The following is a 25,390-nucleotide window of genomic DNA, read 5'->3' as shown; positions in this document are numbered from 1 at the left end:
TGTTATTTCGGGGCATAAGCTAGCAGGCGGCTGGGAGCCGGGTGGCAGGAACGCCGCCCGCTGCTCCATCTACACCCCTCAAGAGGCACCCCGTGTCTACATTCAAAGAAATTTCTTTCTCTAAATTTTTTTTATTTAGTTTGTGTGTCTGTATATTGGTCTCTGAATGCACTGGCACACTTGTGGAGGTCAGAGAACAACTCGCAGGAGTCAGTTCTTTCCTCCTACTATGTGGGTCTCAGGGATGGAACTTCAGTAGCCAAATTTGGTGGCAGGTACCTTTATCTTACTGTCTTGCTGGTAGTGTGTGTGTGTTTGTATACGTAGTGGGCTTATATATGTATGTTTGCATGGGTGTAGGCATCTGTGTGTATATGTGTGTGATGATGATGGGTTTATATATGTATGTTTGCATGGGTATGTGCATATGTAGGCATCTGTGTGTATGCGTTTGATGAGGCTGATGGGTTTATATATGTATGCTTGCATGAGTATGTGCATATGTAGGCGTCTGTGTGTATGTGTTTGATGAGGCTGATGGGCTTATATATGTATGTTTGCATGAGTGTGCATCTATAGGCATCTGTGTGTATAGGTGTGTGTGATAATGAGCTTGTGTGTGTATGTTTGCATGGGTGTGTGCATCTGTAGGTATCTCTGTGTGTGTGTGTGTGTGTGATGGGCTTATATATGTATGTTTGCATGGGTATGTGCATCTGTAGGCATCTGTGTATGTGTTTGTGTGGGTATGTGCAGGGATATGTGTGCACGTATGTGTGTCTGTGTGTGTGTGTATCGTAGTAAGCTTGTATATGTGTGTTTTCATGAGCATGTGCGTTTGTGTATGGATGCATGTGGAGGTCAAGTTGCTTTGGCCAGTGTTTTATCACAGCAGCAATAAAGCAAGTGCAGACATCCTGCCTCCATCTCCCAAGTGCTGGGATTACAAGCCTGTGCCACCAAACCTGATTTCTATCTATATCCTATGCCTATCACATATATTGTTTTCTTGCTTCCATTTATCATGTCTGTCTCTCCTATTGATTATGTGTTTCTGGAGAACCATGCCACAGTTGGAGTGGGGTGACCTCGGATGTTAGGAGCATGGCATATTTTCTCTAACTGCTGCACACTGTGTCCTGGTGTCACCTTTTGGCACCAGTGGCTGAGTCCTCCCAATTTAACAGGACAAGATGGTGGAGACTTAGAGTGGGAGTATATTCTGTTTGTTCCCAAAACCAATGGGGCAGTGGGGGAGGGGATGACCAAGAAGCGGGCTTCCTGACAGCCCCTGTGGTCTGAATGTGAGCACACAGCTCACAGGAAGTGTCTCAACCTCTGTCCTCAGCCTCCCGAAGAGGTGCTAACTGATCGTGGGAAGGAAGAAGCCCTGGGCAGCAAACAACAGTTTTTAGCTGGGCGGTGGTGGCGCAAGCCTTTAATCACAGCACTCGGGAGGCAGAGGCAGGAGGATCTCTGTGAGTTCGAGGCCAGCCTGGTCTACAAGAGCTAGTTCCAGGACAGGCTCCAAAGCTACAGAGAAACCCTGTCTCGAAAAACAAAAAAATTAAATATATATATATGCACACGTATCCCAAATTAACCTTGAACTCAGCATTTATTTATTTATCTATTGCTTTGGTTACACAGAATTTCTCTGTGTAACAGAGCCCTGACTGTCCTGGAGTTTTGTAGACAAGTCTGGCCACAAAGGTGTGCCCCGAGAACTCACTGTTTAGCTAGGCATGGTCTTGAACTTCTGGCCGTCCTTCCTCTAACTCAGGGGTTTTGCGCTTATAGAATAATACATCACCACAGCCTTTCCAGGAAGTGGCTTCACTGATACTAGGCAAGCATACTACCAAATGAGCCATATCCCCAGCCCCTGTGTAAAGGGTTTTTTTTTGTTTTTTTTTTTGTTTTTTTTTCTGGTTTTTTGAGATAGGGTTTCTCTGGGTAACAGCCTGGCTGTCCCGGAACTTGATTTGTAGACCAGATCTGCCTGCCTCTGCCTCCCAAGTGCTGGGATAAAACGCATGCACCACCATACCTGACTCTAGAAGGTTCTTGATACATATCCCTGGAAGAGGCCACAGCAGTCTTCACATGCCTTTCCTGAGTGAGGAAGACAAGAGGAAAGACAGAACAGTGGTTGTTTTGACAAAGAAGCTGGGAAACCAGAGTAGAAATTTGCTCAACGCATATCATGCTTACAGTCAAGAGCTCCTGGGGTTACCTCATACCAACTTCCCCTTCTTCAAAGTAACCACTGTTGTTGAGAGGGGCAGGTATTGGAGGGGCAAGCGTGATTTCTTGAAAGATTTTTCCTGTACCACCTTGCTCCCTTGCCTGTCAATGTGGTGGTGGCAGCATGCTTCAGTGCCCACTGCCTCTTCAGAGAAGCATTCAAGTGTCTGATCCTACCACTGCATCCCCATGTTGCCAGCTACAGCTAGGGATGTTCTCTGTCGACTATCCGCTTACCTGGAAGAACTCGAGGCTGGGGAACTGAAGAAATTCAAATTATACCTGGGCACTGCAGAGGAACTGGGCCAGGACAAGATCCCCTGGGGACGAATGGAGATGGCTGGTCCTTTGGAAATGGCCCAGCTGATGGTGGCCCATATGGGGACAAAGGAGGCTTGGCTGCTGGCTCTCAGCACCTTTGAGAGGATTCACAGGAAGGACCTGTGGGAGCGAGGACAGAGAGAAGACCTGGTGCGGGGTAAGGAGAGGGACCCATTCTCTTAGCTTTACAATGTCTGTTGAGCTGGATTCAGATATCAGCCCAGTGGTCTATGTGCTGTGTGTGCGTTTGCGCATGTGTGTGCGTCGGTGACAACTTGCAACGATCCATTGTCTCCTTCTACCATGAGGGTCCCAGGGATCAGCCCAGGTCCTCAGACTTGCCGTGTCTCTGACTGTAATGATATTTTCATTTGTGTGTATATTTATGTTAATCACACTCAGCCACCCCTACAACCCTTTCTTGTCTGTCTCCCTGTCACTCCTCTTCATCCCTTCCTCTCCCAAATAATCCGCTTTTTACTTTGTTGTCTTTTAAAAAATATTTATGGCCAGGCAGTAGCGGAGAATGCCTTTAATCCCAGCACTAGGGAGGCAGAGGCAGGTAGACCCTTGAATTAGGGCCAGCCTGGTCTACAAAGCGAGTGAGTTGTTCCAGGACAGTCAAAACTTCACAGAGAAACACTGTGTTTGTTTTCTAGCCTTTTCAAGACAAGGTTTCTCTGTGTAACAGCTCTAGATGTCCTGGATCTAGCTCTATAGGCCAGACTGGCTTTGAACTCACAAAGATCGGCTTGCCTCTGTCTTCCTGAGATTAAAGGCGTGCACCCCCACTGCTTGGCAGAAGCCCTGTCTTTAAAAAAATTATTGTGAGCCAGGTGGTGGTGGCATACATCTTTAATCCAGCGCTCAGGCAGAGAGAGGAGGATCTCTGTGAGTTTGAGGCCAGCCTGATCTATAAAACAAGTTCCATGACAGGTAGAGATAAACAGAAAAACCCTTACTCAAAAGTAAAATTATTATTATTATTATTGTTGCTTATAGTGTATGTATGGCACATGTGAATGAGTGCAGGCACTTGAGTGTCAGCCTGTGTGCGGAGTCAGAGGACAGCTCTGGTTTCAGGGAATCCAACACCTTCTGGACCCCAAGGATACCTGCATTTATGGAATGCACATAAACACCTTCTGGACTCCAAGGATACCTGCATTTATGGAATGCACATAAACTCATGCTGCTTTGCACACATACACATAAATAAGAAGAATTTTTTAAAGAAAAATCCATTACTATAGAGATCTATCATCTATCAATCAATCTACCTATCTATTCATCCATCCATCTATCTATCTATCTGGACTTCTGAGATACAGTCTTTTTTTTTGTGTTGTTTTTGTTTTGTTTTTTTGAGACAGGGTTTCTCTGTGACTTTGGAGCCTGTCGTGGAACTAGCTCTGTAGACCAGGCTGGTCTCAAACTCACAGAGATCCGCCTGCCTCTGCCTCCCAAGTGCTGGGATTAAAGGCGTGCGCCACCATCGCCCGGCCTGAGATACAGTCTTAATGCAGCCTAGGATGGCTCAAACCTGTATTGATCCCTTTGCCTCAGCTACCTGAGTGCTGGCATTACAGGTATGAGTCACCACAATAGGCTATTTTTGTTCGTTCATTCTCTTTCCTTCCTTCCTTCCTTCCTTCCTTCCTTCCTTCCTTCCTTCCTTCCTTTCTTTCTTTCTTTCTTTCTGCTTTGTTTTCTTTCTTTTTTTTTCTTCAAGACCCGGTTTCTCTGTGTAGCTTTGGATTCTGTCCTGGAACTTGCTCTGTAGACAAGGCTGATCTTGAACTCACAGAGATCCACCTGCCTTTGCCTCCCGAGTGCTGGGATTAAATGCACGCCACCACTGCCCGGATGTTCGCTCCTTTGTGAACAGTCTGTTCATTAGAGCAGTGGTTCTCAACCTTCCTAGTGCTGTGATCCTTTAATATAGTTAGTTCCTCATGCTGTGGTGACCCCAACCATAAAATTATTTTCATTCCTGCTGCATAACTGCAATTTTGCTACCTTTACCATTATGAATTGTAACTTAAATATCTGTGTTTTCTGATGGCCTTGGGTGAGCTCTGTGAAAGTGTAAAGACCCACATGTTGAGAACTGCTGGATTAGATTTTTTTTTTTTTTTAAACCAGGGTCTCAATCCAGACAAACTTAGTTCATTCTCTGGAATCTGTTTTAAGATGGACATCTTTAAGAGCACTGACTGCTCTTCCAGATGTCCTGGGTTCAATTCCCAGTAACCACATGGTGGTTCACAACCATGATGCCGGGCGGTGGTGGCGCACACCTTTAATCCCAGCACTCGGGAGGCAGAGGCAGGCGGATCTCTGGGAGTTCGAAGCCAGCCTGGTCTACAAGAGCTAGTTCTGGGACAGGCACCAAAGTTACAGAGAAACCCTGTCTCTAAAAAAAACAAAACAAAACAAAAAAAGAAAAACTAATATGTGTGTGTGTGTGTGTGTGTATGTATCAAGCTGGGTGTGCTTTGTGTTTGTGTCTACCTTTAATCCCAGCACACAAGTGAGGCAGATGGATCTCTATGAGTTCGAGGCTAGCCTAGTCTATATAGCAAGTTCCAGCTCAGCCAAGGTTACATAATAGAACCCTGTCTCGGGCTGGAGAGATGGCTCAGTGATTAAGAGCATTGCCTGCTCTTCCAAAGGTCCTGAGTTCAATTCCCAGCAACCACATGGTGGCTCATAACCATCTGTAATGAGGTCTGGTACCCTCTTCTGGCCTGCAAATATACACACAGACAGAATATTGTATACATAATAAATAAATTAATTAAAAAAGAACCCTGTCTCAAAAAAGAAAGAAAAAAAATTAAATTATGTTTATATGTAAAGAGAAATGTCTTATTTATATAAAAGATTTGCTTATTTACGTTTTTGTTATATTTATTTATTTATGTGGGGGGCTTTGAGATAGGGTCTTGTGCTCCAGGCTAGCCTTGAAATCCCTAAGTAACCAAGGATGACTTGAAATCCTGGACCTTCTGTCTCTACCTCCTAAGTGCTGGAATTCTCTCTCTCTCTCTCTCTCTCTCTCTCTCTCTCTCTCTCTCTCTCTCTATGTATGTATGTATGTATGTATGTACGCATATATGTATATTAAAGGATATTATTTCCTAGCTATCTCCCAGAATATCTTACCCCAGACACAATTTCATTTCTTCATCTTGCTTGACTTTGGACCACTCATCACTCAGTGTGGGAAACAATACTGTTTATTTTCCATATATTACTCTCCCCACACCATTAGACTGCCCATTCCCAGCACAGCACAGTGTGGTGAGGCTTGGCTGGGCAGGAGCCACAAAGGCATTTGACACCAACAATAATATCAATAACAACAACTACTATCAGGACTGGAGGTGTAGCTCAGGGGTAAAGTGCTTGCCCAGCATGCTCAGGCCTTGGGTTTGATGCTACCTGCCCAGTTCTCTGACAGAAAGAACAGGGGCAGAGCTGGGCCTACTGGACTCTCCCTGGGGCTGAGCGGGATGGTGAGTGTCAAACGACCCAGCTCTCCACACTGACCACTGGGGAGAAACTCACCCACTGAGTCGGGAGTCTGTCAAAGCAGGATCTTGTTTAATGGTATCAGGCAGGAATTTATATAGGGTTGTGATGGGGTTAGAGAAGCTTGGGATGGGTTGAGGCAGAGTAAGGAACAAGGGCTAATAATACTATACCATGCTAGCGGTAGCTGGGCAGAGGTGGGTCTAGGTTGGGATATGCTGAGTCACTCACATGCAGAAGTCATGGCCAAAGACAGTTCTCCAAATTTGAGCTAGGCTCAGGAAGTTACACTGGTTTCTCATGCCCGGGCCTCATGAGGCCCAACAGCTGCGCAGTAATAAAAAAGAAAGAATAAAATATAATACTGAGTGCTAACTGACTCCCACAATGTCTCTTCCAGTCACTCCAAATAATGGCCCATGCTCCTTTAAGAGCCAATCAACTTGTCTTCCGGATGCCTCTCCCAGTGCTCCATGGAAAGGTGAGCTATGAGCCCCGTATCAATTAGGATGTTCTAGCTGCACATAAGCAACTACCCAGTTGAAGACAGGTGAGACAGAAACAATATATAATATAATATAATATATATATATATATACATATAAGTATATATGTGTATAAGAAAATACGTGTGTGTGTGTGTGTGTATGGGGTCTCTACATATCCCTGGCTATTCTGGAACTCACTCTGTAGGTCAGGCTCACAGAGTTCCAATTGCCTCTGCCTCCTGAGTGCTGGGACTAAAGGTGTATGCATTCACATCCGGCCAGAAACCGAATTTAATGTTGGCACATGACAAGGAGTCTTGGGTGGATAGTTGCTGGGTTTGTGTGGTAGATAAACACCATCAAAGACTTCACTTTTTTTTAAATCGTTTATACTTTTAAAATATCTATTTGTTTTTATTTTATATGAGTGTTTGCCTGTATTTTCATGCCCGATGAACCAGAAGGCCTTGAAGATCTGGAACTGGAGTTATAGGTGGCTGTGAGCTACCACATAGGTGCTGGGAACCAAACCTGGGTCCTCTGCAAGAGCATCAAATGTTCTTAACCACTGAGTCATTTTTCCAATCCCTTTAAAAAACTTACTTTGTGGGGGGAGGGGGAGGGAAAAGGGAGGCGGGAAGGAGGCGGAAATTTTTAATTAAAATTTTTTTTTTTTTTTTTTTTTTTTTTTTGGTTTTTCGAGATAGGGTTTCTCTGTGGCTTTGGAGCCTGTCCTGGAACTAGCTCTTGTAGACCAGGCTGGTCTCGAACTCACAGAGATCCGCCTACCTCTGCCTCCCAAGTGCTGGGATTAAAGGCATGCGCCACCACTGCCCGGCTAAAAAAAAATTAATAGGAAAAAAAAACTTACTTTGTGTGTATGGGGGTGGGGAGTATGCCATGGTGCTTGTGTGAAGGTCAGAGGACAATTTGAAGGAACTGTTTTCTCGCTCCACAGGAGTCCTGGGGATTCGTCTCAGGTTGGTAAGCTTGGTGGCAAGCACCTTCACTGGCTGAGACATCTCGTCCCAACTTTGTTGATTGAATCAACCTCTATATGTGAGCCATTTGTCCTATAATTTTTTGGTTTGCTGTGATTGAATCAACCTCTATATGTGAGCCATTTGTCATATAATCTTTTGGTTTTGTTCACTGGTCTAGAATTTACAATGTAGCTGAGGGTGGACTTGAACTCCTGACCCTCCTACCTCTAACTTCCAAGTGCTGGGTGACAGGTTCTTAGCTCAAGTCCTAAGACTTGCCATTCTGTGGGTGTGAGAAAGCTACCAAACTGCCTCTCACAAATGATTCACAGTCTAAGAGAAGAGGGGCAGAGAGCTGGATGTGTTGGTTTAAGAAAGCTTATAATCGCCTGGCGGTGGTGGCGCACGCCTTTAATCCCAGCACTTGGGAGGCAGAGGCAGGCGGATCTCTGTGAGTTCGAGACCAGCCTGGTCTACAAGAGCTAGTTCCAGGACAGGCTCCAAAACCACAGAGAAACCCTGCCTCGAAAAAACAAACAAACAAAAAAACCCGAAAGCCTATAATCTCATTTTTTCCCCTTCAAGATAGGGTTTCTCTGTGTAGTCCTGGCTACCCTAGAAGTATCTCTGTAGACCAGACTGGTTCAAACCCAAAGATCTGCACCCTCCTGAGTGAGGGCATTAAAGGTGTGCACCACCACTGGTGACATCTGGGAGTGGTGGTTTACAACAGTAATCCCAGTGCTCGGAGGCTGGGGGGGCCAGGGTTGAGGCGGGGATATCAACAAAAGTTAGATCCAGCCTGAGTTACAGGGCAAGGTTGTGGCTGAAAGAAAGAGAGACAGAGATGGAGGGAGGGAGGAAGAAAGAAAGAAAAGCAGAGTGGGCCATGTGGTGGTGGCTCATGCCTTTAATCCCAGTGCTTGGGAGACAGAGACAGGTGGATCTCAGTGAGTTTGAGGCCAGCCTTGTTTCTGAGCTCCAGGACTGTTACACAGAGAAATCCTGTCTCGAAAAAAAAAAAAGAAAGAAAGGAAGGAAGGAAGGAAGAAAGAAAGAAAGAAAGAAAGAAAGAAAGAAAGAAAGAAAGGGAAGGGAAGAAAAAAAAGGAAAGAAAAGAAAAAGCAGCAAGACATTGGGGGGCCAGAGAGCAGACAGTGGTGGTGCATGCCTTTAATCCCAGCACTCAGGGAGGCAAAGGCAGGCAAATCTCAGTGAGTTCAAGGCCATATGGTCTACAGAGTAAGTTCCAGGACAGCCAGAAATACACAGAAAAACCCTGTCTCAAAAAAACAAAACAAACAAAGAAAAAAAGGTGGAAGGATCTGGGCATGTAGCTTATTGTTTGAAAGCTTTCCTTACCATCCTTGAAGTCCTGGGTTCCATCCCCAGCACTGTATAAATTGAACATGGTGGTGTATACTTGTAATCCCAGCACATGTGAGGTAGAGACAGGAGGACCAAAAACCATCTTTGAATATATGAGACTCTGCCGCAAGAAAAAAAAGAAAAAGCTTGGAGGTCAGAGCAGTGGCTCAGTAGTTAAGAACATTTATTGCTCTATCAAGGTTTGGATCCCAGCACACACATCAAGCAGCTCCCAACAGCCTTTAACTCAGTGCCAGGGGATTCAACACCCTTTTCTGGCCCTTGTGGGCACTGGAATTGATATTTATATACCCACACATATATACACATAATTCAAAACTCAAAATAGGGGGTGGAGAGATGGATTCAACAGTTAAGAGCACTTGTTGTATTCCAGAGGACCTGAGTTCGATTCTCAGCAGCCACATGGCAAGTCTATAACACCAGTCCCAGGAGATCCAATGCCTTCTTCTGCTTTGTCTGGCCTCTGCAGTCACAGGCATATGTGAGGTGCACAGACATACATGCAAAAAAATAAAATAAAATAAAATTCACCCATACACATTTTAAAAATTAAACTAAATTAAAATTTAAAAAAAATTTGCTAATGGATATGTTACAGACCTTCCCTTTCTCTCTACTAGATCCCCAAGCAACCTACAAAGACTATGTCCGCAGGAAATTCCGACTAATGGAAGACCGCAATGCACGACTAGGCGAATGTGTCAACCTGAGCCACCGCTACACTCGGCCTCTCTTAGTAAAGGAACATTCAAATCCTGTCTGGGCACAGCAGAAACTTCTGGATACGGGGTGTGGATACAACAGAGCCGAGGGCCACCAGGCTAGCCCTATCCAAATAGAGACCATCTTTGAGCCAGATGAAGAGCGCCCTGAGCCACCAGGCACAGTGGTGTTACAAGGGGCAGCAGGGATGGGGAAGTCTATGCTGGCCCACAAAGTGATGCTGGACTGGGCTGATGGGAGGCTCTTCCAAGGTCGATTCGATTATGTCTTCTATATCAGCTGCAGAGAGCTGAACAGAAGCTATGTCCAGTGCAGTGCACGCGATCTCCTCTCCAGGTGCTGGCCGGAGCCTGGTGCACCCCTCCAGGACCTCGTCAGGGCACCTGATCGCCTCCTGTTCATCATCGACGGCTTTGATAAGCTTCATCCTTCTTTTCATGACGCTCAGGGTCCCTGGTGCCTCTGCTGGGAGGAGAAACGACCCACTGAACTCCTCTTCGGCAGCCTGATTCGGAAGTCGCTTCTGCCCCAACTCTCTTTGCTCATCACCACGCGACCCTGTGCCCTGGAGAAGTTGCATGGCTTGCTGGAACACCCAAGGCATGTGGAGATCCTGGGCTTCTCTGAGGCAGAGAGGAAGGAATACTTCTACAGGTATTTCCATAACACTAGGCAAGCGAACCAAGTGTTCAGCTTCATGACGGGCAATGAGCCCCTCTTCACCATGTGTTTCGTTCCCATGGTGTCCTGGGTGGTCTGCACCTGCCTCAAGCAGCAGCTAGAGAGTGGGGAGCTTTTACGACAAACATCTAGGACCACCACGGCAGTTTACATGTTCTACCTTCTGAGTCTGATGCAGCCCAAGCCAGGGACCCCAACGTTCAAAGTCCCAGCCAGCCAGAGAGGCCTGGTCTCTCTGGCTGCAGAGGGCCTCTGGAATCAGAAGATTCTGTTTGAGGAGCAGGACCTTGGTAAACACGGCCTAGATGGAGCAGATGTCTCCACCTTCCTCAACGTGAACATCTTCCAGAAGGATATCAAGTGTGAAAAATTCTACAGCTTCATCCACCTGAGTTTTCAGGAGTTCTTCACAGCCATGTACTGTGCCCTGCATGGCAGAGAGACAGTGAGGAGAGCGCTGGCGGAGTATGGCTGCTCAGAAAGGAGCTTCTTGGCCCTCACCGTCCGCTTCCTGTTCGGCCTCCTCAATGAGGAGATGAGACTGTACCTGGAGAAGAATCTAGGCTGGACCATCTCGCCTCAGGTCAAGGAGGAAGTGTTGGCCTGGATCCGAGACAAAGCTCATAGCGAAGGCGCCACCCTGCAGCGTGGCTCCCTGGAGCTCCTCAGCTGCTTGTATGAGATCCAGGAGGAAGACTTCATCCAGCAGGCCCTGAGCCACTTTCAAGTAGTTGTGGTCAGCAATATCGCAACCACGATGGAGCACATGGTATGCTCCTTTTGCGTGAGGTACTGCAGGAACGCAGTGGTTCTTCATTTGTATGGGAGTGCCTACAGTGCCGCCGCAGGTGGCCCGCAGGAACCAGAACCGTCAGGACCCTTGTAAGTGCCCCTGGGGAACAGTGTTCTGATTTCATGCCTTCTTAACCAGAGATCTGGGAAAAGGCAGGAGCTTGGGGATTTTTTTTTTGTTTGTTTGTTTGTTTTTTAAGATTTTGTTAGGCGTGGTGCCTTTAATCCCAGCACTTGGGATGCAGACCTCTGTGAGTTCGAGGCCAACCTGGTCTTCAAAGTGAGTTCCAGGATAGCCAGGGCTGTTATACAGAGAAACCCTGTCTCAAACAAACAAACAAACCCAAGACAACAACAATAACATAGAGGCTGGAGAAATGGCTCAGCGGTTAAGAGCACTGTGACTGCTCTTCCCGCGGACCCGGGTTCAGTTCCCAGCACCCACATGGCAGCTCACAACTGTCTGAAAATCCAGTTCCAGGGGATCTGACACCTTCATACCAATGCACATAAAATAAAAAGATAAATAAATCATAAAATTAAAAAAAAACAACAATAACATAAAACAATCCTTTATGGGGGCTGGAGAGATGACTGAGTTAGTTAAGAGCAGGAACTGCTCTTCCAGAGGACTCAGGTTCTATTCCCACCACTTACACAGCAGCTCACATCCGTGTGTAACTCCAGAACTCTTACAGAGACATACGTGCAGATGAAACACCAATACACAAAAAATAAAAATAAATAAAAGGATTTTATTTTTTAATTTTTTTTTGAGACACATTTTTTTTTTTTTTTTTGTGTAGTCTTGTTGGTTGTCCTGGAACTCACTCTGTAGACCAGGTATCCACCTGGTTCTGCCTCCTGGGTACTGGGATTAAAGGCATGTGTCACCACTGCCCAGCCCATTTCTATTTGTGGTGTGTGTGTGTGTGTGTGTGTGTGTGTGAGAGAGAGAGAGAGAGAGAGAGAGAGAGAGAGAGAGAGAGAGAGAGAGAGAGAGAGAGGTATGTAGGTACCCAAAGAAGCCAGAAGAGGGCACCAGCTCCCCTAGAGTTGGAGTCATTCTAAGCCATTAGGAGCCCCTGCACGTGGGTGCGCTCTGGTCTGTGGAGGAGCAGAAAGCCCTCTTAACCACTGAACCACCTCTCCAGGACTTATTTTATTTTTAATTATGTGTGTGTGAGAGTGTGGGTATGTGCACATGAGACCAGAAGAGGGCGCTGGCTCTCCTAGAACTGGAGCTTGAGAGAGTTAGGAGCACTGAAACCTGAACTAAGGTCCTCTCTTAAGCACTGAGTCATCCATCTCTCAGTGGCTTGGGATTTTTAGTTTTTTATTTAAGAACTTTTATTACATTTATTTATTTTGTATGTGTGTATGTAGGTGCAGTGTCATGGCATGTGGGGCTCACTTCCCTCCCTCTACCACTTGGGTCTCAGGGATGGAACTCAGGTCATGAAGCTTAGTGGCAAGTGCCTTTACCTACTGAGCCTTCCTGCTAACCCTTACACTTTATTTTATTCAGTTTTGGTATCTGCGTGTATCTCTTTCTTTATATGTGTCTCTGTGTCTCTTTCTATGAGTGTATCTCTATTGGTGTGTGTGTGTGTGTGTGTGTGTGTGTGTGTGTGTGTGTGTGTGCCAGAGTCCAGCTCCAGCGGGCTTCAGCTCCCAAAGAGGAGGTGTGGAGCCGGCCAGGGGAAGAGACTGGCACGATCTGAGGGAGAATCAGGATGGCTGCCCCTTTATTGAAAACAGGCTACACCTTATATACTCCTTATAATGCATTTTAGCTTAACCACAAGCAATATTGAAAGCAGGCAATAATTCTGGCGTGAAAGCAAACATCAATGTCATTACAATATTTTTCTTGACACAGAAAGCAATAAGTTTAGCACGAATATAAATGCCTGTTGTCCTCTAAGATTCAGTAGCCACACCTAGCACCCTTCTACACTTCTGCCTACATGGTCAGGAGGTGTCAGACATTGAACCCCGAGAACCAAACCCATGAGAGCAATTTCCATTCTTCAAGGGGCATGATGTAGTTTTTGTACCATGAGCACCACAAGCGTTGAGCTGTTTCCTAATTGCGTTCCTTTGTGCCTCCGTCTTATAATCTGGCTTGTTACCCTCTTAAGCTTCCAAAAGGGAAGGTCCTGACGGCTTCCTCTTTTTCCATTCAATGGATGTGTCTCTGTGTGTCAGAGGGGATCAAACCAGTCTAACTTCTTAATGGATTCTGTTCCCCTTGGGGCTGATCAGAGCTTGCTATTCGTCCAGTAAGCCACTATGCTTATTAACTGAACCTGTGCCCTGAATGGTTTCAGGTTCTTGATATGGGCCCATTGTTTCTCTCCATTGTCTACCCTGGGACCAGGTAAGCCCAGTTAGTAAGTCTTTAACGTCTCTCTTCCTGGTGTAATAGGGGTGGGGAGGGCACAGTAGGGAGTCCTGTGTGGGTAGTAGGCATATCATGTTATGCAGTTCTGCTGTAGCAAGGACTTTTTTCCAAAGAATGATTTCATTTAAAGAGACTGCCATTGTGTATGTTCTCATCCTACACCAAAGCTCACACAAAATTCCCAAAGGAAAAGGCATAAGGAACTCCCTAGCACAAAGTGAGAATCAAGGCTGTGGAGAGTTGTGATTCACAATGTCAAAATGCTGGAACTTTGCCCAGCAGCAATGGTTGCCACATGGTCCATGCCGTGTGTGTGTATCTCTCTTTATGCCTCTCTGTGTTCCTCTGCCTCTTTCTCTGTTTTTTGTTTGCTTGTTTGTTTTTGTTTTTCCCCAAGACAGGGTTTCTCTGTGTAACCCCGGCAGTCCTGGAATTCACTGTAGACCAGGCTGGCCTCTAACTCAAGAGATCTACCCACCTCTACCAAGTGCCACCACCACCCAGGTCTCTTCTACTCTATGTGTGTGTGTATGTGTGTGTGTCTTGTGTCTTGTGTGCAGGTGTTCCAGGGCAGGAGTTATGTATGAAAGTGAGAAAACAGCTTTCTGATGTGGGTCCTATGCCTCTAGGTGGGTTCTGGGGATTCAGAAGTTCAAATGTCAGGCTTATATAGCAAACTTTTTACATGCTGAGCTATCTCACTGGCCCTACTTTAGTTTTTGAGTCTCATGTAGCCCAAGTTTGTCTCCAACTAGGTATGTATTGGAAGATGATTCTGAACTCCTGATTCTCCAGCCTTCCCCTCCCAGGCGCTGGAATTACATGTATTCACCACGATGCCCGCTTGCTTTGACAGGGTCTCACCCTGGCAGTCCTCCTGCCTAGCCTCCCGCTGTTAGGATTACAAGTGTGAGTCACCATGACCACCAGCCAAGGATTTTGTTGCCTCTTACCCAGGCCCTCAGCCCACATCCAGGAATTCTGTGACAATGTTTTGATTGTCTCACTAGGAAGCCGATGACACTACTGACATCTAGTGGCAAGACGTGGGAGATGCTTCGAATTGGCACTTTAGGCAGGGTGGTTCCCAAACATAAGACGGTCCCTAATAATACTCAGTGGGTCCATACAAGGTGGTCCCCCAAACATGTATGGTGGCCCCTATAACAAAGAAAAAGACCAATAATGAAGAGCCTAAACCTGTGTTTAACAATACCCACTGATACTAACTGGAGCTCATGATAGGGAGAGTGTGTTATTACAAACCTTTCAGCAGGGCGTGGTGGCACGTGCCTTTCATTCCAGCAATCCAGAGGCAGGCAGACCTAACTCTCTGAGTTTAAGGCCAACCTGTCCTACCTAGTGAGTTCCTGGACAGCCAGAGCTACATAGTGAGACCCTATCACAAAACAAAACAAAAACATAGAAAGTTAGGAAAGAAGGAAGACATAATAGAAAAATAACAGAACTGTCTCTCTGAAGTCAAGCATGATACCTCACACGACTGTAATCCCAGAAATTGGGAGGTAAAGGACAGAGGATCGTGAGTTCAAGGTCATCCTCAGGTATACAATAAGTTAAGGACCAGCCTGGGCTACATGAGACCCCATCTCACCCCCATACACACACACACACACACACACACACACACACACAAAGAATAATCTAAGGCTTGGAGTTTGAGATAAAGTTGAAAATAGCAGAGAAAAGGAGATGATCTGTAAAAGGCCACGATGCTTCCTGAGCTGGCTAATGAGTTCCTGTGTCAACCATAATGATTATGCAGACTACTGAACTACCCGTCTTTTACCCAGACAGGAGAGAAACACACTTCCTGATGTCTACAGTGCACATCTCTCAGCAGCGGTCTGCACCAACCCAAACCTGGTCGAGTTAGCCTTGTACCGCCATGCCTTGGGCAGCTGGGGCGTGCGGCTGCTCTGCCAAGGCCTCAGACATGCCAACTGCAAGCTTCAGAACCTGAGGTGAGTCCCAGCTGCAACATGAGCTTCTCGGGGTCCCCACCACCCTCTCTCATGAGGCTCATCCAAGGACACACAAGGTGGCGTATCTGATTGCCATGGCTCGTGTGACAGTATATTACAATGGGGTAGCTCTTCTTCCACTTTTAAGAAGGTTCTAGGTTCTAGGAATCAAACTCGTCTTGTCAGGCTTGCATACCGAGCCATCTCCAGTGCACCACTTTTATTTTTCTTCTTCACGACAGGGTTTCTCTGGGTAGTCCTGACTGTCCTAGACCAGGCTGGCTTCAAAGTCAGAGATCTGTCTCCCGAGCGCTGGGATTAAAGGCATGCGCCACCACTGGCTTATAGCCTTAAAAATACATATATTTATTATTATTGTTTTATGTGTATGTCTGCATATGAGGACAGAGGTGTATTAGAACGAGAGTTCTATTGGAGGATTGGAACTGTTGGACTCTAGCATCCAAACACCGAGGAGGAGTCGCCCCCAGAGACACATCTCACACACCACAGCCGATGCAAAAGCATGAGGATTTTATTAATTCTGTCATGACAGGGTCCCTCAGCATTCGGGAAGCCGAGAGACCTCGAATAGCTGGCACAGGCTACTTTTAAAAGAGAAGGCCACAGAAGCAAGAGGGGTTGGTCTTTGACTATTATGACTGGCTTATTTGAAAGGGCTATTACCAATAATTGGCTGGAGAGCTGTTGCCAGATCAGGTGAGGTAAGAGGTCATTTTGACCCCGTTTCCCAGGGGACTGAATCAAAACATACGTATATGGGTAATTGTTCAGGAATTGAGTATGTGCGAGTGTAGCTGTTAGGTCCTTGGTTCCCAGGGGAGGAGGAGAACCACTATGGCACGGAGGCTGAGAGGATTCAGAGTTGTCAGAAATGGCTTCAGGATTGTCTTAAAGTCTTACATTCCCTCCTCTTATTTGGTCAAATATCTCAATCTTGAGATATTAGTAAATTTGGGGGACTAATTGGATCTGCACACAGAAATTAGCAAACCAGTGTTGTAGGCCCATCATAGATCAACAGAAGGCACCAGGTCCTGTCGTTGTGGGACTTGGGAGAGTTAGGTTTGTCCCCAATTACAGGACGTATAAGAGCTGATATGGTTGAAACTGCCAGATGAGGCTATTTCCTCATACTAGGGAGGTCCTGCTGACAAGCATAGCCAGCAAGATTGTGTCAAGCTGGGGTCAGTACTATTTAGCAAAGAAAAGGTTCCCACTATCAGATTAAACAGTTGCTGGCCTGTATTAGAGCTTGCCAGCAGTGAAGTAGGGGTTGCAGAAGGGTTCTTAGGACTAGGAGTGGGGCCCGGGGCCCTGGCAAGGGGAGCTACCTCAGCAGGGGCTCGCTGGCCCTGTCAGGTAATACCGGGTTGGGCACTAGTACTATGGCCATTGGAGGTGTTACAGCAACTCACAGGGTGAACAGAATCCCTATGTCTTTTCTTCCTGGATCATACAACCATAAACCCCAAATATTGCCTGTTAACCGGTTAGCTTTTTTTTTTTTCTTTTTTTTCCTCAGTGGAAGTGATTGTGATTTCAGATTTTTTTCTGGTGTGGTACGGGTGAAAGAGACTAAGTTCTTTTTATTAACCCTCAACCAGGAGACATTGACATTGGTTTTACATCCCAGGCAGCACAATAAAATACTTTAGGCCCCCCATACTGCAGAGTTTGTTTTTCCCCCCAGACAAATATATCATTTAGAATATTTGCATACAGGATAAAAGTTTCCAGGGGTTTGCTCAGAATCCTCCCAAGAGGCTTTTGCTAAAACACACAGGTCAAAAGTTAGCTGGGGGAACCACGTATTTAGGGGATGAACTCCTTAAGGCTCGCCCAGTATCAAAGTTAGTCAGGATCCAGGTTAAGTCCTGAGGTATAAACATCAGGGCAAAGATCAGCCAGCCTGGCAGAATCAGGCCTCCTTGAGAGGATTTTGGGTACGCTGAAACTTTCATTTGAAAAGTCCTGGGTCACCGGGCGATGGTGGCGCACGCCTTTAATCCCAGCACTCGGGAGGCAGAGGCAGGCGGATCTCTGTGAGTTTGAGACCAGCCTGGTCTACAGAGCAAGTTCCAGGACAGGCTCCAAAGCCACAGAGAAACCCTGTCTCGAAAAACCAAAAAAAAAAAAAAAGAAAAGAAAAGTCCTGGGTCATCCTGTGGAGGTGCACGCTTGACGTGAGATACATGGATCCATGAGGGCAGTAGGTGTAGGGTCCCTTTCAGCGAGGTTCAAGGTTCTGGGACCGGTGTCTCCAAACGTACACAGAATCGCCAACCTGGAACAGGTGTGAGATTTCCGGGTGCCCGGGCTGGTGTTGGGAGGTGCCAGCAAAGAAGCAGGGAGAGTAGCTTAGTCCAGCGGGCAGTAGCAGGGATAGCTAGGGCTCCTTTAGGGAGGATCTAGTCCGGCCGGCAGCAGCAGGCTCTGGTCAGCTAAATACCATTTCATGCCCCAAGTCCTTCCCGACACCCATGGAGACAGTCCCGCTGCTCGCCCCTGGGAGACAAATGGGGGAGTTGTCACAGGTCCCTGTGCTCCACATGGAGCATTGTTTTGGGGAAGTATAAAAATCTAGCTCTTTTAAGTGGCATCTATGTTCTGGACCCCCATGCCCAAATATCTCCTCCAGGGGAAAATCTTCTGCCAGCCTCCAGGGACAGCTGTGGGGGATATGTATCTCGGATATCCCAGGAGGCTAGCCCTGCCACCAGTTGACAGAAATCAGGGGTGAGGGCAGGGGTATCAAAGCAAGGGCTTGAGGAGGCGTGGATTGCAGGTCTGAGCGGGCAGCTGCTGTTCTGGCTGTGGGGTGCTGCAGCTTTCCTCATGTCCCTCCGGATATACCCCAGGCGTCAATTCTGGAATGACTGCGAGATTTCCAGGTGTCAGGGTGGCCAGGGGTCTCTATGCCTGGGCTCGGAGATCTGGAGAGCCTTCAACCGCGCCTGCAGATCGGGTTTGTGAGCAAATGGGTCATGAGGGGCCTTAGGAAACCAAGGGGGGGAGGTCCAAGCTGAGACGGGGTGTTTTGCACACAGAACAGGGCTAGGGGAAGGAGTTGTACCCAATCTCTAGTGCCAGATTCCAAAGGCTAATCTGGTTTTATTTATCCTTTTTACCTGTCCTGAACTCTGGGGTCTGTATGTACAATGTAATTTTCCCCAGTCTTACCTATGCCCTGACTTTTCTGAGCAACAAGGCAGTTTTACCATCAACCTCGATTACCTTGAGCAGGCCAAACCTCGAGAAGATTTCTTCTTTGATCTTCTTAGTCCTGGTAAGAAGAAGCTTTTCTGCCATCCGGCCGATGTCCCTTTAAGTAGGCTGCCCAGCTCATTCACCATTGCTGCCCTGCCTTCTTACCAGCATGTGCCACCAAAACCGGCTCTGCTTGGGCATTGCTGTACCCCAAGCTTCCCACAGCTGAGGTCTGGGAGCTGGGGGCAGTTCTCTGTGAAACTTGCAAGCAGCTCAGGAAAGCTGTTTGGAATTGGGCTCCGGCATCTCCAGGGCCCTCCTCGCTTCAGTCAGTCACTACCTGCCAGGGCAGGTGACTGTAAGCAGAGTTCCCAGGCTTGGGCTGTGACCAAGGCAGCAGGAAGGAGGATTCAGCTGGCAGTGGCTGCAAAGCCTTCCTCAGCAAGGTGGACATGGTAAAGGCAGAGAGCAGCCTGGTATTCTTTACAGCCCTGAAGAACAGTAGGGGAAGTCAAAGTCTCCAACAGGTCTTTTTCTAATAAAAGTGTGGGACACTCAGGAATAATCAGTCCTTGTGTTCATGGTCAAATGTTTTAAACATACCGAGGGGAAACTCTTCCCGTTTTCCCCCTGTACACCCCAGAATCGGACACCTGGGTGCACAGCGTAAGCAAGGGGGGATTTCAGTACTGTCACTGTGACTCCCTCTCAGGTGGGCAGAGCGCTGCTTCAGTAGCCGGATGTGCTTGGCGCCGTTCTCCGACCCGCTTCTGCTCAGCAGCTGCTTTGGGAAGTGTCTCGAGCCCAAAGTCCTGTAGGGCCGTTCCTCCTCACTGAAGTTCACATTCCGCCACTCAGGGGCTGCTCTGTCTGAGGTGTGCAGTCTCTGCAGCTGTCGTCTTCTGTTGCCTCCCTATCTGTCTAATTTTTTTCCTTTACTAAGTCCTGGAGGGAGCATCTCTGCAGTCCCTCCATTCTCTGCAACTTGCTGTCTGATGCTGACTGGCCTATAAAAGACATCACTACATTGGCTTGGCATTCTGCTGCTGTGGGATCAAAATGGGTGTACATCTTGTACCCCTCCAATAGTCTTTCTAAAAATCCTGTAGGATTACTATCAGACCTTTGTACTATTGCTCTTGCCTTAGCCAAATTAGCAAATTAGTGGGGTGGTTTGAACCCCCCCCCCCTTTTTTTAGACCCACCAATTGGACTCTGGCAATAAAGACGGAGCTGCTCCCTACCAGCTGGAGTATTGAAGGCCAATCCTCTATCTTGTCAGGTGATTGGGTTGGCCTGCTGTCAGCTCCTGGGACATTCTTTTGAGCTTCAAAGAGAACTCACTGCTTTTCCTCTGTGGTTAGGAGCACCTGTAAGAGCTGCTGGCAATCACCCAAGTGGGCTGATGGGTAACCAGACAGATTCTATAAGCTCGGTCAGGGCCTGAGGGTCCCGAGAAAAGGAAGGGTTACAAGTAAAGATTAGAGGCAGAAAAAGGCAGTATTGTAATTGGTCTGCTACTGAGCGAAGGGGAAATGCTTGGGAAGTCACTCTCATCCTTCCCCTGTCCCAGCGTAGACGCTGAGTACTGAGTTTTCAGGGCTAGGGCCCTACCAGCGGGGCTCCTCAGGAACGAAGTGCTTCCTCCCGGGGAGGAGGAGGGAGAAGTCTGCCATGCTCGGCTGGATATCAGGAAGAACCAGAGGTGCCTGGATTCTGGGTTTCTTTCACTCCTGTACAGGAAAGAGAGAAGACAAAAGGCTCGCGGATGGGCAGCAACCTCCTCCTCCTCCAGCGGTGGGGCTGCTTTCGGAATCAGGGGAACTGATGATGGCCAGGGGCCGGTGCCAGGTTCTGAATTCCTGCAGGTGGATTTTAACAAAGACAAACCAACATACAAAAACAAAAATACAAAGAAACAGACATAAACTCAAAACCAGAAGCTGGTGCTCTCACCACCACTCTGATGTAGAACTGAAAATACACAAGAACAAAAAGACAGACATAGCAGAAGCCGCGCGGTAGCAGATCCAAAAATACAGATGGAGGATCACGTCTCCCCTGGAGATTAGGGCGACCTGGTCGCCCCTCCCTCCCATAAACGCCCATGAAACGTCTTTCAGGGCTAGGGCAAGGGATCTCAGGACACGTCTGCCTCCTCCCTTGGCCCCGTTTCAATACAGACCCTGCGCAAGTACAATTCTCAGATTACTGATTTACAATTACACAGAAACAGAAACACAATACACAAACAGACAGACATAAAAATGAGCTCGTTTCTTTATACCTCCAATTGGGTCTAGAGTGTGTCTGGGAGCGACTCGATTCCCGATCAGGGAACCAAATGTTGGACTCTAGCGTCCAAACACCGAGGAGGAGTCGCCCCCAGAGACCACCTCACACACCACAGCCCATGCAAAAGCATGAGGATTTTATTAATTCTGTCATGACAGGGTCCCTCAGCATTCAGGAAGCTGAGGGACCTCGAATAGCTGGTACAGTCTACTTTTATGGGGCCACAGAAGCAAGGGGGGTTGTTCTTTGACTATTATGATTGGCTTATTTGAAAGGGCTATTACCAATAATTGACTGGAGAGCTGTTGCCAGATCCGGTGAGGTAAGAGGTCATTTTGACCCCGTTTCCCAGGGGACTGAATCAAAACATACGTATTTGGGTAATTGTTCAGGAACTGAGTACATGCGAGTGTAGCTGTTAGGTCCTTGGTTCCCAGGGGAGGAGGGGAAGCACTATGGCACAGAGGCTGAGAGGATTCAGAATAGTCAGAAATGGCTTCAGGATTGTCTTAAAGTCTTACAGAACTAGAGTTCTATAGTATAGGAACTAGAGTTCTATTGGAGAACTGGAACTAGAGTTACAGGCAGTTGTGAGCTGCTTGACATAGGTACTGGAAATTGAATTTGTGTCCTCTGCAAAAGCAATATATGCCTGTAACCACTGATCCTTCTCTACAGTCTGACAACCTTATATTTTGAAGCAAGCTCTTAAATTGAACCTGGAGCTTACTCCTGGAATCCATTTGCCTCTGCCTCCTCTGTGCTAGGCAGGGGTCTACACTGAGCTGCACCCTCAACCCTTCACTGGGAGAATTCTCAGAAAGGGGTCTACCACTGAGCCACAACCAGATTTTTCCTTGGGTGCTGGGGATAGAACACAGGCCTTCACTTTACTCATGGTACCATCTATCTAGCCCCCATAACATTTTTATGATTTTTTGTTTGTTCATTTTTTTTGCTTTTGTATTTGTTTTTTATTTGTTTGTTTGTTTTTGATTTTTTGAGACAGGGTTTCTCTGTATCCTGGAACTAGCTTTTTTTTTTTTTAAATATTTATTTATTATGTATACAATATTCTGTCTGTATGCCTGCAGGCCAGAAGAGGGCACCAGACCCCATTACAGATGGTTGTGAGCCACCATGTGGTTGCTGGGAATTGAACTCAGGACCTTTGGAAGAGCAGACAATGCTCTTAACCTCTGAGCCATCTCTCCAGCCCCGGGAACTAGCTCTTAAAGACCAGGCTGGCCTCGAATTCACAGAGACCTCCCTGCTTCTGCGTCTCACCACTGCCCAGCTCATTTTTTGTTTTCCAAGACAGAGTCTCACTGTAGCCTCGGCTGTCCTGGAATAAAAATCCCCATACCAAGCCTTAACAGCTATCATCTCCCTACTTCCTTACATAATTAGGAATGCATGCATACATGCATTGCAGAAGAGGACATTATAGATGTTTGTGAGCCATCATGTGGTTGCTGGGAATTGAACTCAGGACGTTCGGAAGAGCAGCCAGAGTTCGTAACCTCTGAACCATCTCTCCAGTCCCCTCTCTCTCTCTCTCTCTCTCTCTCTCTCTCTCTCCCTCTCCCTCCCTCCCTCCTTTTCTCTCTCTCTCTCTCTCTCTCTCTCTCTCTCTGTTTGCCCTTAGACCAGAAACCTGCAACTCAAGGACTCTGTCAATAAACTAGGAACTCACCCTTTATTTTATATCAGATAAAAAGGGGAGAAATAACCCAAGTATGGTGGCACATGGCTTTAATCCCAGTACTTGAGAGGCAGAGGCAGGCAAAGATCTCTGTGAATTCAAGGTCAGCCCGCTCTACAAAGTCAGTTTTCCAGGACAGTCAAGGCTACATAAAGAACTCTGTCGCAAATAAATAAATAAATAAATAAATAAAGCCAGAATTCCAGAAGAGCTACCAAATAAATGACTTGGTTCCATCTTCCTTCTCACCTTAGGCTGAAACGGTGTCGGGTCTCTGGATCAGCCTGCCAGGATCTTGCAGCAGCTCTCATTGCCAACAGGAATTTAATCAGGCTGGACCTCAGTGGCAACAGCATCGGGGTCCCAGGCCTGCAACTGCTCTGCAAGGGCCTGCGGCACCCCAGGTGTAGGCTGCAGATGATTCAGTGAGTGTTCTTCCCCTCCTCCCCTTCTTCTCTCCCTCCTCCTCTTTATATGCATAAGCATATTAACTGTACATATTACTGGAGTTCAGTGTCTTTATCTTCCCCCACCCCCTGCTCTCTCTCTCTCAGTTTATTAAGACAGGGTCTCATGTCTGCCAGGCTGACCCCAGTCTTGCTCTGTAGAATAGGCTGCCCTTGAACTCATCCTTTTATTTGTTTATATGCTGATAATGTATCACCACACCTATCCTCCTGTACAATATTTCTGCTGTGTATCACTTGCACAGATCAAACCCGCCCCCCCTTTCCTACTATCCCAAAAAGTTTGATTTAAAAAAAAAAAGTGGATAGATTTTATTTGTTTTTGTTTATCTTGGGTTTTGATCTTTTGAGGCAAGGTCTCACTGTGTAGCTAACCTAGAACTTGCTATGGAGATCATACTAGCCCCGAACTCACAGAGATCTGTGTGCCTCTCCCAACCCCAGTACTGAGATTAAAGGGGTGCATGATCACACCCTTGGAAGTCAGGTGTGGTAAGGCACACCTTTAATTCCAGCGATTGGGTGGCAGAGCCAGGTGGACCTCTGTGAGTTCCACACTAGCCTGGACTCCTAAGACCCTGTCTCAATAAACAAAACAAACACACAAAACCCAACCACATAGGAAAGAGAGAAAATTGCATAGGTTCATGTTAGGTGACTAAACAGGACATATATGTAGGTCAGGATATGTCATCCTCTTCACTGTCTCCCAGGCTGAGAAAGTGTCTACTGGAGGCTGCAGCCGGTGGAGAGATCGCCAGTGTTCTCAGCAGCAACTCACATCTGGTGGAGCTAGACCTGACAGGAAACCCCTTGCAGGATTTGGGACTGAAGTTGTGTCACGGGCTGAGGCACCCAGCCTGCAGGCTGCGCACCTTGTGGTGAGTTCTTCAGAGGCTGACTGGCAGAGTAAGGTTTTCGAGACAGGGTTTCTCTGTGTGGCTTTGGATGTCCTGGAACTTGCTCTGTAGAGCAGGCTGACCTCGAACTTGGAGATCCACCTGTCTCTGCCTCCCAAGTGCTGGGATTAAATGCATGCGACACCACCTCATGCTCTTGGAATCTTACTCAAACCTGAAATAAAAGGGAGCTAGAGAGACGGCTTGGTGGTTAAGAGCACTTGTTGCTTTTATGATAGGAACTTGGTTCAGTTTAACCAGCACCCACATGGTGGTCACAACTGTCTGTAAAGTCCTAGGGGATCCAATACTCTCTTTTGGTTACCACAGACACCAGACACACACACACTAATATATACATAAAATAAGATAATCTAATCTTCAAATTATAATTATAAATGATGTTATGTATTTTTTTTTAAGATTTATTTATTGTGTATACAGTCTTCTGTCTACACGCATGCCTACAAGCCAGAGGCACCAGACCCCACTACAGATGGTTGTGAGCCACCATGTGGTTGCTGGGAATTGAACTCAGGACCTTTAGACGAGCAGGCGGTGCTCTTAACCACCGAGCCATCTCTCCAGCCCAGATGTTATGTATTTTTATTTCATGAGCTTTGGTTGTTTTGCCTGCATGTATGTCTGTGAGAGGGTGCTAGGTTCCTTGGAACTGGAGTTGCAGACACTTGTGAGCTGCCATGTAGGTGCTGGGAATTGAACCCAGGTCCTCTGCAAGAACTGCCAGTGCTCTTAACTATTGAGCCATCTCGCCAACCCCATAAGATAATAATCTAAAAAAGTAAAAGAGAGAGAGAGAGCGAGAGAGAGAGAGAGAGAGATTCGATAGCAGGGGCCAGAAAGACGGCTCCACAGGTAAAGGCACTGACCATCAAGGCTTATGACCAAAGTTCCACTTCCTGAGGAAGTTCAACCATTACCGAATAAGGAAGAAAATGATCTCCACACCTCCCCCCCAAAGTACTAGGATCAAAGGCATGAGACACATGCCAGTCTTGCTTGTTTTAACCAATAAAAAGAAGTCTTACTAGCCGGGCGGTGGTGGCGCACGCCTTTAATCCCAGCACTTGGGAGGCAGAGGCAGGTGGATCTCTGTGAGTTCGAGACCAGCCTAGTCTACAAGAGCTAGTTCCAGGACAGGCTCCAAAGCCACAGAGAAACCCTGTCTCGAAACCCCCCCCCCCCCAAAAAAAAAAAAAAGAAGTCTTACTAAAAA

The 25,390-nt window shown here is 47.0% G+C and overlaps 1 protein-coding gene across 1 annotated transcript in view; it reads left to right on the top strand.

Moving 5' to 3' along the window:
• Positions 1 to 2,436: 2,436 nt before the first annotated feature.
• Positions 2,437 to 25,390, top strand: part of Nlrp12 (NLR family pyrin domain containing 12) — a 28,417-nt gene continuing 5,463 nt past the window's right edge. Inside the window, exons 1-7 of the mRNA XM_057760236.1 lie at positions 2,437 to 2,725; positions 6,506 to 6,586; positions 9,589 to 11,254; positions 11,826 to 11,837; positions 15,386 to 15,556; positions 23,042 to 23,212; positions 23,968 to 24,135. Of these exons, the coding sequence (XP_057616219.1) occupies positions 2,437 to 2,725; positions 6,506 to 6,586; positions 9,589 to 11,254; positions 11,826 to 11,837; positions 15,386 to 15,556; positions 23,042 to 23,212; positions 23,968 to 24,135 (2,558 nt within the window). The remainder of the gene's footprint in view (positions 2,726 to 6,505; positions 6,587 to 9,588; positions 11,255 to 11,825; positions 11,838 to 15,385; positions 15,557 to 23,041; positions 23,213 to 23,967; positions 24,136 to 25,390) is intronic.

Source organism: Chionomys nivalis, chromosome 2 (assembly GCF_950005125.1).
Source record: "Chionomys nivalis chromosome 2, mChiNiv1.1, whole genome shotgun sequence".
NCBI classification, from domain to species: Eukaryota; Metazoa; Chordata; class Mammalia; order Rodentia; family Cricetidae; genus Chionomys; species Chionomys nivalis.
Note: the sequence above shows the minus strand (reverse complement) of the source record. Positions and strands in the feature narration are given on the sequence as shown.